The following is a 13,955-nucleotide window of genomic DNA, read 5'->3' as shown; positions in this document are numbered from 1 at the left end:
ACAAATTTATAAATAAGAAATGAAACTGGATGAAATTCCTTGAAGGTACCAAAAATGAAGAAAGCAAAAACCCTTCACCCAGCTGGTGATTATTTAAAAAGTGAAATGCAGAAGAGTCACAATGCTGGTAATTTATTGGCTTGCTCTAACAGAAAGTTGTTAAACATACCTATAATTCATGCTCCATCTCCATTCTTTCATAATTCATGGTAATTACTACATGTCCCGAAGGGCAAAGAAATACAGAGATCCTCAGTAACAGGCCTTTTGTCTTCTTTTAACAGGACATGCATATTATCAGCACAGATGAGAATCAGGTGTTTGCAGCTGTTCAAGAGTGGAACCAGAACGACACCTATAACCTGTACATCTCGGACACCCGAGGGGTCTACTTCACCCTGGCCTTGGAAAATGTGAAAAGCAGCCGAGGACTGGAGGGGAATATTGTCATTGACCTTTATGAGGTATGTAGTAAAGGTCACCCTACAAAGAGCAGCAATGGCCTGCTAGTTCAAGCAAGTGTAAATCTCTTACTAACCTCCCAGGATTTTCATTTGTATTAGGATCAGCCCTGAGGCCTTTCCTGGATTCGATGCTGAGTTGACTCATGTGGGAATAGATGCAGTTATTCTGCTATAGGTGCAAAAACTGGCTGGGTTCAAGTCAATGACTGGTTAGCTATGTGTCATTTCCAAAAGGGAAAACCATTATCCTTCTCATCCTAATGTGGATATCCACTGAAAGGCTAAACATACTTGGGCATCTAGAGACATCTGCTTATAGGCAGGGAATCTGGACTGCACCCTGATGAGCTCTGAACAGTTTGTGAACTGTAACCAAAATTTTGGTTAAAAAATAGGTGCCACTTGCCCAGAGATGACAGATAGATAACTTCTACCCCAAACTATCTACCATTCTCATGCTTCTTCCTTGGCCAGCAGCAGTGCATTCAGAGCAGCTCCAGTTCCTGGTTTCTTCAGAGCATTCTGGTTTTGGTGTGTTATTATTTGTTGGATGGAAGATCTGCTGAGATGCTCAGTGCTTTGCCAGCAGCAAACAACTAATCAGTATTACTAATAGAAATGGTTGCAGGCTGATTATCACTGTTACACAGAGAAATGTTCTTGCAGCTGCATGCAGAGGTTATGGCTATACATTTTTTTATTTCAGCCAGAATAATGCTCATTTAACAACATAATCAAATTGTTTATAAAAATCCAGTCAGTTTAAGTCAATGAGGGAAAATTCACAAATAACACATTGATTAGTATGAAGGACAGGGTTTACGTTTTTTCTTCACCTGGTTAAATATATTTTCCTGCCTCTGAAAAAGTATATTTCTTTGTTATGATGAAGCAGCTAAAATTAACATGCATTGTCCCACATTCCTGGGCAAACCTGTGTACTCCCCAGTGGTAGATCATATATTTTTCACTGTTAAATGCTAATAAATTTTTACAGAGTCATTTAAAAAGTAGTATCACTCCAGGGGCTTCAGAGTAGAAAGATTTGCATCCTGACAGTTGCCAGGAAGTTGCAGATTTGCAGAAAATTTCTTCTTCCTGTCTCACTTTCACAGTTGTGCAACAAAGACCAGACTCAACATGAAATCTTGGGGATGTTTTGACAGGCCCATATTCTGCTGGAATGGGTTCTGCTGACAAAAATCAAAACATTTGAAACAACTGGCTTGATTTGTCAGAATTTGGATGTGGAAGGAAAGCGAAGAAATCAAGTTTGCAAAACATCAGTGTCACAGCATGTTCAGGATTCCCATCTTTTATATTGATTTTTTTTCCTGGTACACAAAAGGATCCCACACTGCTTCTGATGTGATCTTCTGTCTCCCCTGTTTTGGCAGTCTGTGGAGGCAGTGGGGCAGACCCCATCCTCAAGCTCACAGAGCTCAAGTGTGAAGGTGCAGCCTGCACCTTCAAGCCCATCATCAGCCTATCTGCAAGAACTCAATGAAATCCAAAAGTGGGCTGTTTCCTAGGGATTTGGTCTGTGACCATCCTTTTCTTTTTTTTCGAAAGAGAGAAACCATATAAGACCTTTCAGCTTTGCAAGATATAACTTTAGTGTGATTTGGTGTTCTAAGATTTGATTGAGATGCCTTCATTGCTTTTACAGAGACCTTCCACTCCTATCTGAGAGTGCTCAGATAGACATTGCTTTTGGCCTGTTCTTCCAATTTTTTAATTTTTTTTTTTTTTCACCTCTCTCCCTTTTTCCTAGGTAGCAGGGATCAAAGGCATATTCCTGGCTAACAGGAAGGTGGATGACCAGATCAAGACTTTCATTACCTACAACAAGGGCAGAGACTGGCGTTTGCTACAGGCACCAGACACTGATCTAAGAGGGGATCCTGTACTTTGCCAGCTGGTGAGTGGCTGATCTTTTCTAGGTACAACTGACTCCTTCAGAGCTGCTTACTGTAGTCACTGGGTTAACAAAACTCTCCCTGTGTTTTTTCTCTTGACCTCCTGTGTGTTAAATGAATTCAGTAAGTTTCTTATCTATAGCTTCATAGGTTTTAAGGGAATATTCTAACCATCTTTCTCAATGTATTTAATAGAATTCAAGTCAGAATAAGAAAGTTGCTGGGGAAAAGTTCTCTAAGTCAGATTGTTGTTAAAACAAGGGCAGACATGCTTGTAGTGCAGAGTTCCTGCTTATCCATCAGGGGAACATATGACCAATGTACTAAGAGCAAAGGGGTCATTTTCAGAAGGATCAGAGCATCTGTGTGCAGTCACCAAGGGTTCCTCTGATATTTAATTTGATGAATATTAAAGCTTCTGCCTTTTGTTTGTTTTCTGTCAACAGCCCTTTTGCTCACTGCACTTGCGCCTGCAGCTCTCAGAGAATCCATACACTTCAGGGAGCATTTCCAGCAAAGAGACAGCTCCTGGGCTGCTGGTGGCCACAGGTAAGAACACAGGTGCTTCTCACTGCTCACCCATACCTCCCTGGGAGCCTGAGAGTACATGAGGCATTCCCCATTGGTCTAAAACCTTTCAGCTCTGTTTCAGCAAGTGCTAAGCTAATTCATATTAACTCCCATTTGCTTTGGGCTAGGAGAAGGCATATGGCCCCAAGTTCAAAAAAGATGTCAGGTATTTGTTGCTCTACAATAACCCATTTGCAGATGTAAGCCCACACTTTCAAGGTACCTTTACCCAGTGGCATTATTAAGTCCTTTCATGTTGTTACAACCACTGAGGGACATGTCTACCTGTTTGCTGCAGGAGAATAGTACCCAAGGGCTACACTCTGGGAGGTGTCACTATGTCCCACCTTTCGAGTAGCAAGCACAGAGCTGTCACAAAGTCTGTCAGGTGAAGCCTGGGTCTCCTGGGTGCCTGTCTTGTGCATGGCACCTGCTTTTAACTCTGAACTGCTGCAAGACTAGCAGCATTTAATCAACACTGCACAGGCCATTGGTGTTGTGGGCTGTTCTGCAAAACAGTGCTTTGGCAGGTTGTGTTGTTTAAATGACAGCCTGCTACAGTACTTCATGGTGGCAGTGGCTGAACCACTGTAATTAATCCACAGGATGGATGGGGCTACCAACAGTCACCCTCAGCTCTGTGGGAGCTGCTGGGCTAACAAAGTGCTTCCTGAATGGCTGGTGCTATTGAAAGCTGGCCTCTGAGCCATGGAGGCAGTTCTGTCTTTTTAAACAGAGGGTCTTACCTACACTCAAATATGTCTGAATAGCTTAACTGTTCTTTCTAAGGCTCAGTTTATCTCCTTGGTTCTCTTCAGCATAGCAGTGGCCTGCAAGTGTGGGCAGTTAGCATATTGTCTGCATGAATTTACAGTATTTCCTCCACCCATTTTCATTCTCATGTCCTTCTGTGCTTCAGTGTGTTTGCCAGACTAAGGCAAAACCTGAGACGGGTCCCCTTCATGACATTTATATCTCAACAAGGGAGATGCCTGTGATTTCCAGTTCACTGATCCAGGCCAAATGAAGTGAGATAATTTGGTTCGAACCTCCAGATATCCCCATGCATAGCCAAGTGGAGTCATCACTCCTGGCAGGTTGCACTTGCTAGATGGATGCTTAGGAACAAGCCCTACTCATGATGCTGTAATTACAAAAGCTTTTTTTTTTTTTTTTTTTTTTTAACCTTTTAGGAAGCAAATAGAGGCAGCAGGACTGTGAGATTCTAGGCATTGATCTAAATTGTTAGTAAATTAGGTTCTTTTCAAACTGCCAGTACATGGGATGAATGCTTTGCCAGTCTAACAATTAACCTTTAAAAGGCAGAATATAATTTTTGCCTTAATGCTTTGTAGATGAAAAAACCTTACCTGTTGGGGATATACACATCTGTTTCCACTAACCAGTTTCACAACAGCAGGAGCATCTCACCATGTTGCTAAATGCATTCAAGGATAAGCTTTGCAATTTTTTTCTCACAAGTGTTGGCTGCTCAAACACTTCATTTACAGTGAGGCATTTCCAGCAATGATTGGATACTTGGACACTTGGTACAGGACAGAGGTTAGATTCCTGCAAATGGCAGAATTATGTTTTATTATCTAATTTTACAGCTGCTAAATCCTCTTGACTTGTTTGGGAGTTACATTTTGTGAGGTTTAAATGCATACAGGTGAAACTCGAGGAAGAGAATGAAGGAAATAATGGAACAGCTTTGCACAGAAAGACAGAATGAAGTGATAACAACCAAATTCTTGCCTTCTTACTCCCTTTCCTTGCCTCCATCTGTAAATCCCTGTTTGAAAATTTGGAGTTTCCATTTTGGTGTTTAAAATATGATACAAAACTTACACTGCTACCTTTAAATCAGTGTCTAATGCTTGAGGACTTCCACTCATGATAAGATACTGGGCTAAGAAGATCTTTGAACTGAAACAGTAGATTTATCCTCTTGAACCTGGATGTCCCTTTAGACTGACCTTCTGTATGGTTGCCCATGTCAGGTTTTCCTTACAGCCTCATCTGAAACAGTTGGTGACTCTTGCTGTTGTCAGGGAAGAAAGTTAGGTAGATGGACAGTATGACATTTCCTATATCCTGAGCACTGATGAAAACACCCTTCTTGAGCTGCTCTGCCTCCTAGAGCCAGAACTTTTTTGAAATAGCATTGACACAATAACATGGTTAGTTGAATTCTGTGATGGTAACAGGAGAGTGTCAACCTATTTTAATTTCTAATTTTCCAGCATTAAATGTCAGAAATTTAATTATCATTTTCATTAGCGTGTTCTTCCACATAAGAATGTCTGACACTTATGTTGCAGGCAATATTGGCTCTGAACTTTCCTACACGGATGTTGGTGTGTTCATCTCTTCTGATGGTGGCAATTCCTGGAGACAGGTATGTTTTGCACAGCAAAGGAAAGCATGGAGCCTTTTGCTATTCTTCTGACTCTTCAATTCCCAACAGAGTGGAGCACTCATGCAGTACTTCCTTTGCTTGCAGATCTTTGAGGAGGAATACAACATTTGGTTTCTGGACTGGGGAGGGGCACTAGTGGCCATGAAACACACGTCAGTGCCCATCCGGCACATGTGGTAAGGAAACTTGTTACTTTGAGAGGGTGCCAGTGTCTATAAAATGAACAGATGAAGTCATTCTTATCTATGTTTTACCACCATTTTGGTTTTATTGATGAATATAATGATTATTGCACCATTTTATAAATATAATGGCTTCATACATAATCACCTATGAGTATGAATTACTCTTTGCAGTGGTAACATACTATGAGCCTCCAGGTGGGACTTCTTTCCTACAGACACACATATACTAAGTCATCCTTTGGGCTTCAGGTATTTCTGAGAGGATGTGTTTCTCGTTTCTACATTTTGTTTACAGAATTTAACATTAATCTGGTAAGACAGATAAAGGGAGGGAGAGGAGAGGGCAGTAGGTGTAGATAAGGACAACAGAGATATGTTGCTAACCCCTCTAGTATTTTACTATCAATTTCCAGAGATACTGTGGTGGCAACTGATTAGAGTTGGAGGTGAAATAGGGCAAAATGATTTCTCAGTTGAAGATACTCTTTTGCTATAAATGGGTTGTAACAGCCTAAGCACTAAAGATACTGCTCAAAATTATCCTCTTCTTAGCTCTTGCCCCTCTGACTCCTGCACCATTTACACATTCTGAAATTCATAACTAACACTGTTTACAGAAAATGGCTGTGATAGTACCACCTTCAGTGGACTGACCCACCCAGCGTCTAATGTTGTTTAGAAGTGAATTAGAAATAGATTTCAGAGACAAGATGTGTTCCTGTGTACAATACTGGGTTGTCTCTGAGTGATGGTGCTAAGCACATGTCTATTACTTTGCATGCAGAACAGGAAATGTGGTCTTCAGTCAAATAGAAAGAGAAAGCAATGGTGTTTGGCAGCAGTGATGAAGTGTTAAAGTCTCCTCTACCTGAGTCATTATTGTACAAAATCCTCCAGTGAAATTGCAGTCATTCCAAATCTGGACACCTCAAGACAGGTTGACTTCACCCACTTACAAGCTCATGTTCCAGAGATGTACTTTGAAAACATTAACATCTACTTTTTCAATAGAAAAAGCTTCTGGACTTTATGTTTCTGACCTGACAGATGACTCTGGGATCACTGCAACATAGATTTCGATAAAAGTTTGAATAGATTGCATTTGAGCCCACTTCTTTTCCACCTGAAGCAAAGAAATGACTGCTTTAGTCACGGTGTGTTAGTGGACTGTTAACCACGGGATGTATTGGCTCCATCACTGGACATACAGAGGACAGCAGTAACAGAGCAGACTCCTAATGATGAGCTGCAGACTCCAGTCTGTGGTGTGAATGTGTTGGGGTGTAACTGGAAGCCTCGGATGGGTAACTCAGTTGTCATGGCTATAATTAAAGTGCTCTCAGGAAAGAGGACATAAGGACCATGTCCCAGTCTTTAGACTGAACCAAGGATGAGTCAAGGAAGGAGAAGTTTGTGTTAGCCAAGGGTGAGCATCACTAGCAGTGGGTGCATCAGACTGCAGCAAGTTGAGCTCTGGAAGAGTGAAAGGCGAGCCCCTTATGGAAAAAGCTGCAAGTCATTAGCCATTTGTTACTGCATTATTCAAGCCAGGTGTAACTGTTTTAATTGTGTCTTTAATTGTGAAGACTCTTTGCACATAAAAAGCACGTTACTACAAGTGCCTGTACTTATATATTGGGAAAGATTTGGTCACAGGTTGACTTTTCATAGGAGCCGACAGCTCAGTTCACCTTTGTTTGCAGAGGTTCATTTCAGATGCTCTCCTTTTACAATAAGTCTCCTGAAATGGTGTGTGCAGTTCTGAGTACCCCACCCACTCTATTAAATGAGTAGTGATTTAGATTTGTTATCAATAAGATCCAACAGGTTTCCTTCAAAATGGTACCCTTAGGGACTTTGGAATTTGCTTCATATTGCTTCAGTAGGCACCTGTTTTATGGGCAGGAGTGGAATAGATTAAAGGGTGCCTGTAAATCTATTAGTTCTCAGGCTGAGACATTGTACAATAAGTTTCATGCTGGAGAAAAGAGGGGCGGATAATTGAAAAGCTGAGAGAACTTTAGCTAGGCTAATGAAGCATGCTGTTCCCTAGAAGTTGAAATGCTATTTGGAGAGATAAGCATGCAAGCAGAATGCATACAAATGCACAGGTGTATGGGAAGATACATACATTTAAATAAATAGATTTAGGGCAGATAATCTTTCTGTGTGCTGTTGTGCTCCCAGAGTTCTGTTTTAGGTGTAAAGTTAACTTCCTGTTCTTGCACAGGTGCATTCTGAGTCAGGTGAAAGTGTCTTGCTAAGTGACATGAGAGGCAGAGAGTTAGGGAATGGTGACTGCCAGTCTTGGCTTTCCACACCAGAGATCTGAGGTTGGTGTAACCCATTGTTTATAATGCACACTACAGTGGCCTCCTGGTCCTTTGGTGGTGTATCAGATATTGTCCCACCTACTTGGAGCAGGGGGGATTCGGTGACCAAGAGCCTCCCAGACAGATCCAGGTGCTCAGATGCCTATGTGTGCACACACATTCAACACTCCTCACTCCCACAAATAAGCCAAATTTGCCTTTAAGTACTCACAGGGCTAGAGAGATTGTAGCTAATGCCAAATGGCATTGATACATGGATGAGTCAAAATGTCCTGTGGTGGTGAAAGCAATTTTCATGCATTCAGGCCAGGGTTGCTTATGCTCTGAGTGTTGCTTCATGCCAGGTGCTATTCCAGACCCAGAAACAGGTCTTGGCAAAAACTCTTGATCTCTTGAGGTCTGATGTACAGCTGCATAAAGTATATCCATGCCCTTATTGCCAGTGTTTATGCTTTCTAAAGCTTTGATCTTTCAAAGTATCTCAGGAGCATGAATTTAGTGGGCTGGGAAATGGCAAAGATTGGTTCTTGTCTGTAAATCCAGCTGCTGGAGCTTGCAGACCTTAGCCAACATTTAATTGCTGCATTTGCTCTAGAGTAAGTATTTTTATGCCTATAAATGTTGTCTGCTTCTATCCCAGGGTGAGTTTTGATGAGGGAAGATCCTGGACTAAATACAGTTTCACATCAACACCACTTTTTGTGGATGGATCCCTTGTAGACCCTGGCATAGAGACCCAGATAATGACGTAAGTATAGCAGCTCCAATTTTAAATTAAAAACTTTCCTTTAAAGGGAAGAAAGGGGATGGCAGAAGGGGTGCATGGAGATCCCCGAGTTCATGGTAACCTCATGATGTGCAGTGCAGCGTTGTGTAGCTGCACATGTAGTGTTTCATGAAGGCATGGTGCTGTTTTGTGGGTTTTGCTGGTGGCCATACACCTGGCTGGCATGTTCTTGCATCATGTGGCAAATAGATGATGGAGCCAAGCTCTTTCCAGCAGTGATAGGGGCAAGGAGAGATGGTCCCAAGCTGTAGCTTGGGAGTTCACATAGAACAGTAGATTGATCTACTTCTTTGGAGAGTGGTGTAGCCTTGATCAGGTTGCATCTAGTGACAACCAGAGGTCCTTTCTCAGAATTACTGCTGAGATTGCATTCTTTGGATCTGAAGGCCAAGGGACTGCAGTACTTTTCAGAAGTCAGAGATCTGCATGATTGTACCACATGCCACTTCTGTCCTTGTTCAAGCTGTGCAACATGACTGTCTTTTGACTTTTCTGGTGGGTATGAATATCCCCCAAACTTGTTGCTTGCATTGTGGGCTGTTCATCCAGTTTTAGCTCAAAAGTGTTCTCATTGTGCATATGCAGAGCTGAGCTCAGAATAACCTTCCTGTTCTGGGGTGTAGTATGCTATGGCTCACCCATCCCATGGAAGGAAGAGGCTGGACTGGCACTGATGGTGCTGGGATCTTCCTCCTCCCAGGAGTGCTGAAGCACTGGGTAAGGCTGATGGAACCAGTGGAGTGATGTTGGCTGCAGAACAGGACAGGATTTGAGTTTAACAACCAGGAAAGGGAAGTTTTTAAGTTCAAAGGCATCTTTAAGTAGTCATCTGACCTCTTGCACAAAGCAGATCAGAGCACTGTGCTCTGGGGTTCTGAACAAAGCAAGGACAAGATGCACTGTCTTCACTGGTTTCAGAAATGCCTTCTTACCTGTGTGTCTTTGAACTGGCTGAAACAGCTTTCTGAAAAACATCAGAAAGCAAGGTGGCTAAGATGCCTTAGACTGAGGCACACCTGTGAAGCATACCTACAGTGGCATGAAGAGGTGCCTTTAATCACATCAGACACTGTTGCACCACTCCAGTTCAGGGGCAGGACACTGATTATAAATTTCATCTTGCAGTCAATCTGCTTCTCTGCATCTTCACTTGAAGTTCCTGCACATTTTCACTGCTTGCAAGAGAGAAGAGATTCATGTCAAGTTTATTTTCTTCTAGGCTTCAGTCCATCTGCATACTTCTATGGCATAAACGCGTAGGTGGAGCTCATTGCTGGTGTCACAGGTAGTGAGAAACTGAGTGTCATCAGTTTCTGAGGAAGTTTGAACAGAATAATAGCTGTGTGTCTTAGACATTTCTGCTAATGATTTGAATGTATTCCAACTATGTTGCATGATTTGTGTTGTTATGCCTTTCAAAACCAGCTCTAAGTCAGCTTTACACAAACAGAAGTGGCCATGTGCCTATACTTGAAGTTGAGCTCAGCTGCAAGAGAGGACCTGGGGGAAAATCATATTTTACTCTTCTAACAAATGGTCATTTGAACAGGCTTCTGTGCCATCTATGCCATGGCAGAAGAAATGTTTGGTGCTGTAGCCTTGGAGGGCTCAGGAAAGTATAGCTGACTCCTGTATAGCACATCCATTTCCCCTGTGATAAACTGACTTAGGAAGGACAGGCTAAGTAATTATGGTTATGCTTTACACAGCAGCACTCCTATGCTTTATTCTCAGACAGTGCTGGAGCAAAAGGCAGCCTCTATGTCTGTCACAGACAGCTACTGAGATTTTATCAGAGCAGAGGTGGCGTCAGTTCTGGTGGTATTGCTCACTTTTCCTTTATTCCAAAATAATGCCTTGGCTTTGACATTTTTTTTTTTTTTTCAAAAAAGCAAGGTCCTGGTTTTGTAGAAGAATATATCTGTGCATCTCTTGCCTTGCTATCTGCAAACATTGCCCTGTTTTTGCAAAGAGCAAAACTGAACAGCATATGATATACCAGTGCCTTTTCAGAAGACTGCTGTGAGCATCCTGTTGGGAAAACACATATGCCAATTCCCAGCTAAAGATTAGAACCTGCAATTCTCTTCACTCTGTGCATTTTTTTCTGCAAATGCAATGATAATGTGTAACTTTCTATGTTGTTTAATACAGTGTTTTTCTGTGAAATTCTTTGTGTAATATGTGTCATTTTCCAGCTGCACACATGTGCAAACATATGCACACATGTGCAGAGAGAGATGAACTCACATAAATCTGCATGTCAGCACCTTCATTAAAATCAGTGGAGCTAATCAGTTGCAACTAGCTGTGGATTTAGGCCATTTACTTTATAAATCAATGCAGTTTGCTTTTGAGATGAAAAATGCATTATAAATCTAAGGTTATTGTTATTTATATCTCTGTAGTCTTCTGGTGGAGAATGTAGGAAGTGAGTTATCTTCCTGAATATTGTGTATTGGGTTTGTTGAGAACTTTTTCTTTTGAAATCTTTGCAGGCATATTACCATTATTATTGCCATTGTTATTGTTATTGTTATTGTCTTTATTATTGCTGTCATCATTAGCAGTTTTAAAAACCATTCTTAATAGTCTGTAAAAGCCATACAAAGAAATTTCACATGACACTTGCAATGAATGTTTAGAGAAATTTCTATCCACAGCATGAAAGGAACTGAGGAGGAAAGAGCCCATTTATAAAGCTGTATGCAAACCATTTCTGTACAGAACACTTAGGTGTTTCTCCCAAAGAGAAATTTAGTGAACTCATCTATAAGGGCAGTGTAGGATGATGCTGAGCTTCTGTAAGCTTTGGCTGAGAAGAAATCAATGAATTTCTATTGCTACTTACCACCCCCTGAACAAAGATTACACATGGTGGTATGGAGGTCCATGGAATTTGTGTTTGTGGGTAGAAACCCCAACGATTTCAAGAAGCTGATGAGAGGAGTACAACAGTTTGGGATTTGCATCCCAAACTGATCATGGGGTCAGTGGGAGCTCTTAGACTTGAAGCAGCACTGAGGCAGAGAGATCAAGGCTGTGGTCATATTTATGTGCTGCCAAACTGGGTAGGTCAGTGGCTTTTAAAAGTTTGTCTCTCATCCTGGAAAATGCAGAATAGTTCATCTAGTGGTCTCAGCTGATTACTGTTAGAAAAGATTTCTTCCATAGATTTGCATCAAAGTGTCTGTGTTCACCCATTTAAAAAAATAATATTCTGAGGAGAATGTGTACACATAGTCATTATACTCCAACTATTATGAAAATATTGCATTATTAACAATATTTTCATAATACTATTTTATTAAAATCAATATATCAGTAGAATGACTTTCCCAACCTTCATTTCGTGCCACATGCTGTGAGAGGCTCTCTGGGCTGTTGAAAGGAGCAGCCCTTTTAGCGCACAATTTTGTACCACTTCATAGCTATTAAGTGAGCTTTTTCCATATCTGTCTTTATTGTATGAGTATCCTAGGCTTTTTGAATTCTCTGTGCTTTGTGCTGTGTATGCTTGTCCTAAAGAGTCCTAAAAAACTTGTCAGTATGGTAACATTGGTAATTTGCTTTATGAAGGGGCTTTATATGATTCTGAATATCTAAGAGTACTCTGAATTGGGAGCTGCTTTTAGTGGGGTGTTGGACAGGATGTCTTGAAGAGGTCTGTTCCAACCTAAATTATTCTATAATTTTGTAATTTTGTATGGCTATAATGCTGCAAAAATTAATTATTTGTTTACAAGCTGTGGGAGCTCAGTTAAGAACGTAGTTTTGTGATGCACAGGGAAATATGAGACTGTGTGAGCTGGTCTGCCTTGAACTGCTACCTAACCAAAGTAAAGCCACTGTCCTTCCTCCAGCCCTGGCTGATCATCTTCTGCAGTTCCTTTTGTTGTTGCTTGACACTTCTCTCATCTGACAAGAGAGTCGGTTCAGCTCCTTTAGCATAGAGCTTTGTACCAAAGGACATTGTGGTGCTTGGTGCAGGTGTGGGAAAAAAGGCTGTAGAACATGCAGAGTCCTGTAGGAAAATAAATGCATAAGGGTGGTGGCTTAGACATGTTCTCAGATGAATGCCTAGAATGCACTAGCCTTTTTGAAATCTACAGGTTTCTAAGTGTTGTGCTGTACTCCTCACTGTTAACTAGTGTATCTTCTAATGATGTCATGTTCTGATGGGTCAAATCTTTCATTTCTGGATTGACAAGCCATAGGTGAAGCATGTTACTTATCTGAGGTTGTCCAACAGGGGAAAGGAATCACACTGTATTCCCCTTCTAGTCAGTTGTGATATATCCAAACTAGTTTATACCATTCAAATCAGAGACAAGATGTTGTCATGGGTCCAGAGAAGGGCTTTATGTTGTTCCAACTCTGACTCATAATTATTACCCCTGCCACTTCACCTCCTGTGCTAAGCATCTCTCCAAACCTATACTAAGAGGAACAACCTTTTTGCTTCACAGCCCTGCATCATTTTAGTAGACTCATTATGTGTGTATGTGTGCAGACACTCATTTACAGATGGGGATCATTAAGTTTCTCTGTACTGATAAATAAATATTTATGTAGACACACCCACGTGTGTATATAAATTTCTACGTAGTTCTACGCATGTGAACTTAATGATCTCTATATATGTGTGTATGCATAATTGAGCATTAATATTTTCAGTGAGCTGAAAGTTGGTCTGTCAACACTGCTGTGACTGCTGCCCTTGGCTATGTGTGCTAGAAAATGTTCCTGCTTGTAAATGAATAGGGTACGAGTCCTGGCCCTTTCCAACACCTCCTTGTTTATGTGGCCATGAAGCTTTACCAGAGATGAAGTGGGAATAATTCTTTCTTTCCAGGAGACCCATAAAATTACTGTCAATCGATCACTGGGTGGCAGAAGAGTGAGGAAGAATGAATAAGTAATTGAGAGATGCTGGAAAAGTTGAGATGGGTGCCAGGGGAGGTTTGAGGTGAGAAAGAAAGTATTAAGAGCACAGGCTATACTGTGTCAGACTCTATTTCAGTTCCATGTTCCAACAGTGGCAAGTACAGGATGCTAAAACCATATGTGTTTTACTAAATTATACTAAAAATATGATTACCTTATATACTTCTCACATTTATAGACATTTACAAATTAGGAACTTTCTTGGCCAAACATGGTATTCTTTGTATTTCTAAGATGTTAGTGAGTTTTCCTATTTTTGAGAGTTTTCCGTCTAAATACTTTGAAAAGGTTTTTAGCAGTTACCTTATCTCGTGGCCAGGAGTTCCAT

The 13,955-nt window shown here is 41.1% G+C and overlaps 1 protein-coding gene across 1 annotated transcript in view; it reads left to right on the top strand.

Moving 5' to 3' along the window:
- The window catches only part of SORCS3 (sortilin related VPS10 domain containing receptor 3), a 264,974-nt gene that overhangs the window by 208,499 nt on the left and 42,520 nt on the right, over nt 1-13,955 (top strand). Inside the window, exons 9-14 of the mRNA XM_053949043.1 lie at nt 285-464; nt 2,239-2,385; nt 2,830-2,932; nt 5,278-5,354; nt 5,460-5,551; nt 8,534-8,641. Of these exons, the coding sequence (XP_053805018.1) occupies nt 285-464; nt 2,239-2,385; nt 2,830-2,932; nt 5,278-5,354; nt 5,460-5,551; nt 8,534-8,641 (707 nt within the window). The remainder of the gene's footprint in view (nt 1-284; nt 465-2,238; nt 2,386-2,829; nt 2,933-5,277; nt 5,355-5,459; nt 5,552-8,533; nt 8,642-13,955) is intronic.

This window comes from Vidua chalybeata, chromosome 8 (assembly GCF_026979565.1).
Source record: "Vidua chalybeata isolate OUT-0048 chromosome 8, bVidCha1 merged haplotype, whole genome shotgun sequence".
In the NCBI taxonomy this organism is placed as follows: domain Eukaryota; kingdom Metazoa; phylum Chordata; class Aves; order Passeriformes; family Viduidae; genus Vidua; species Vidua chalybeata.
Note: the sequence above shows the minus strand (reverse complement) of the source record. Positions and strands in the feature narration are given on the sequence as shown.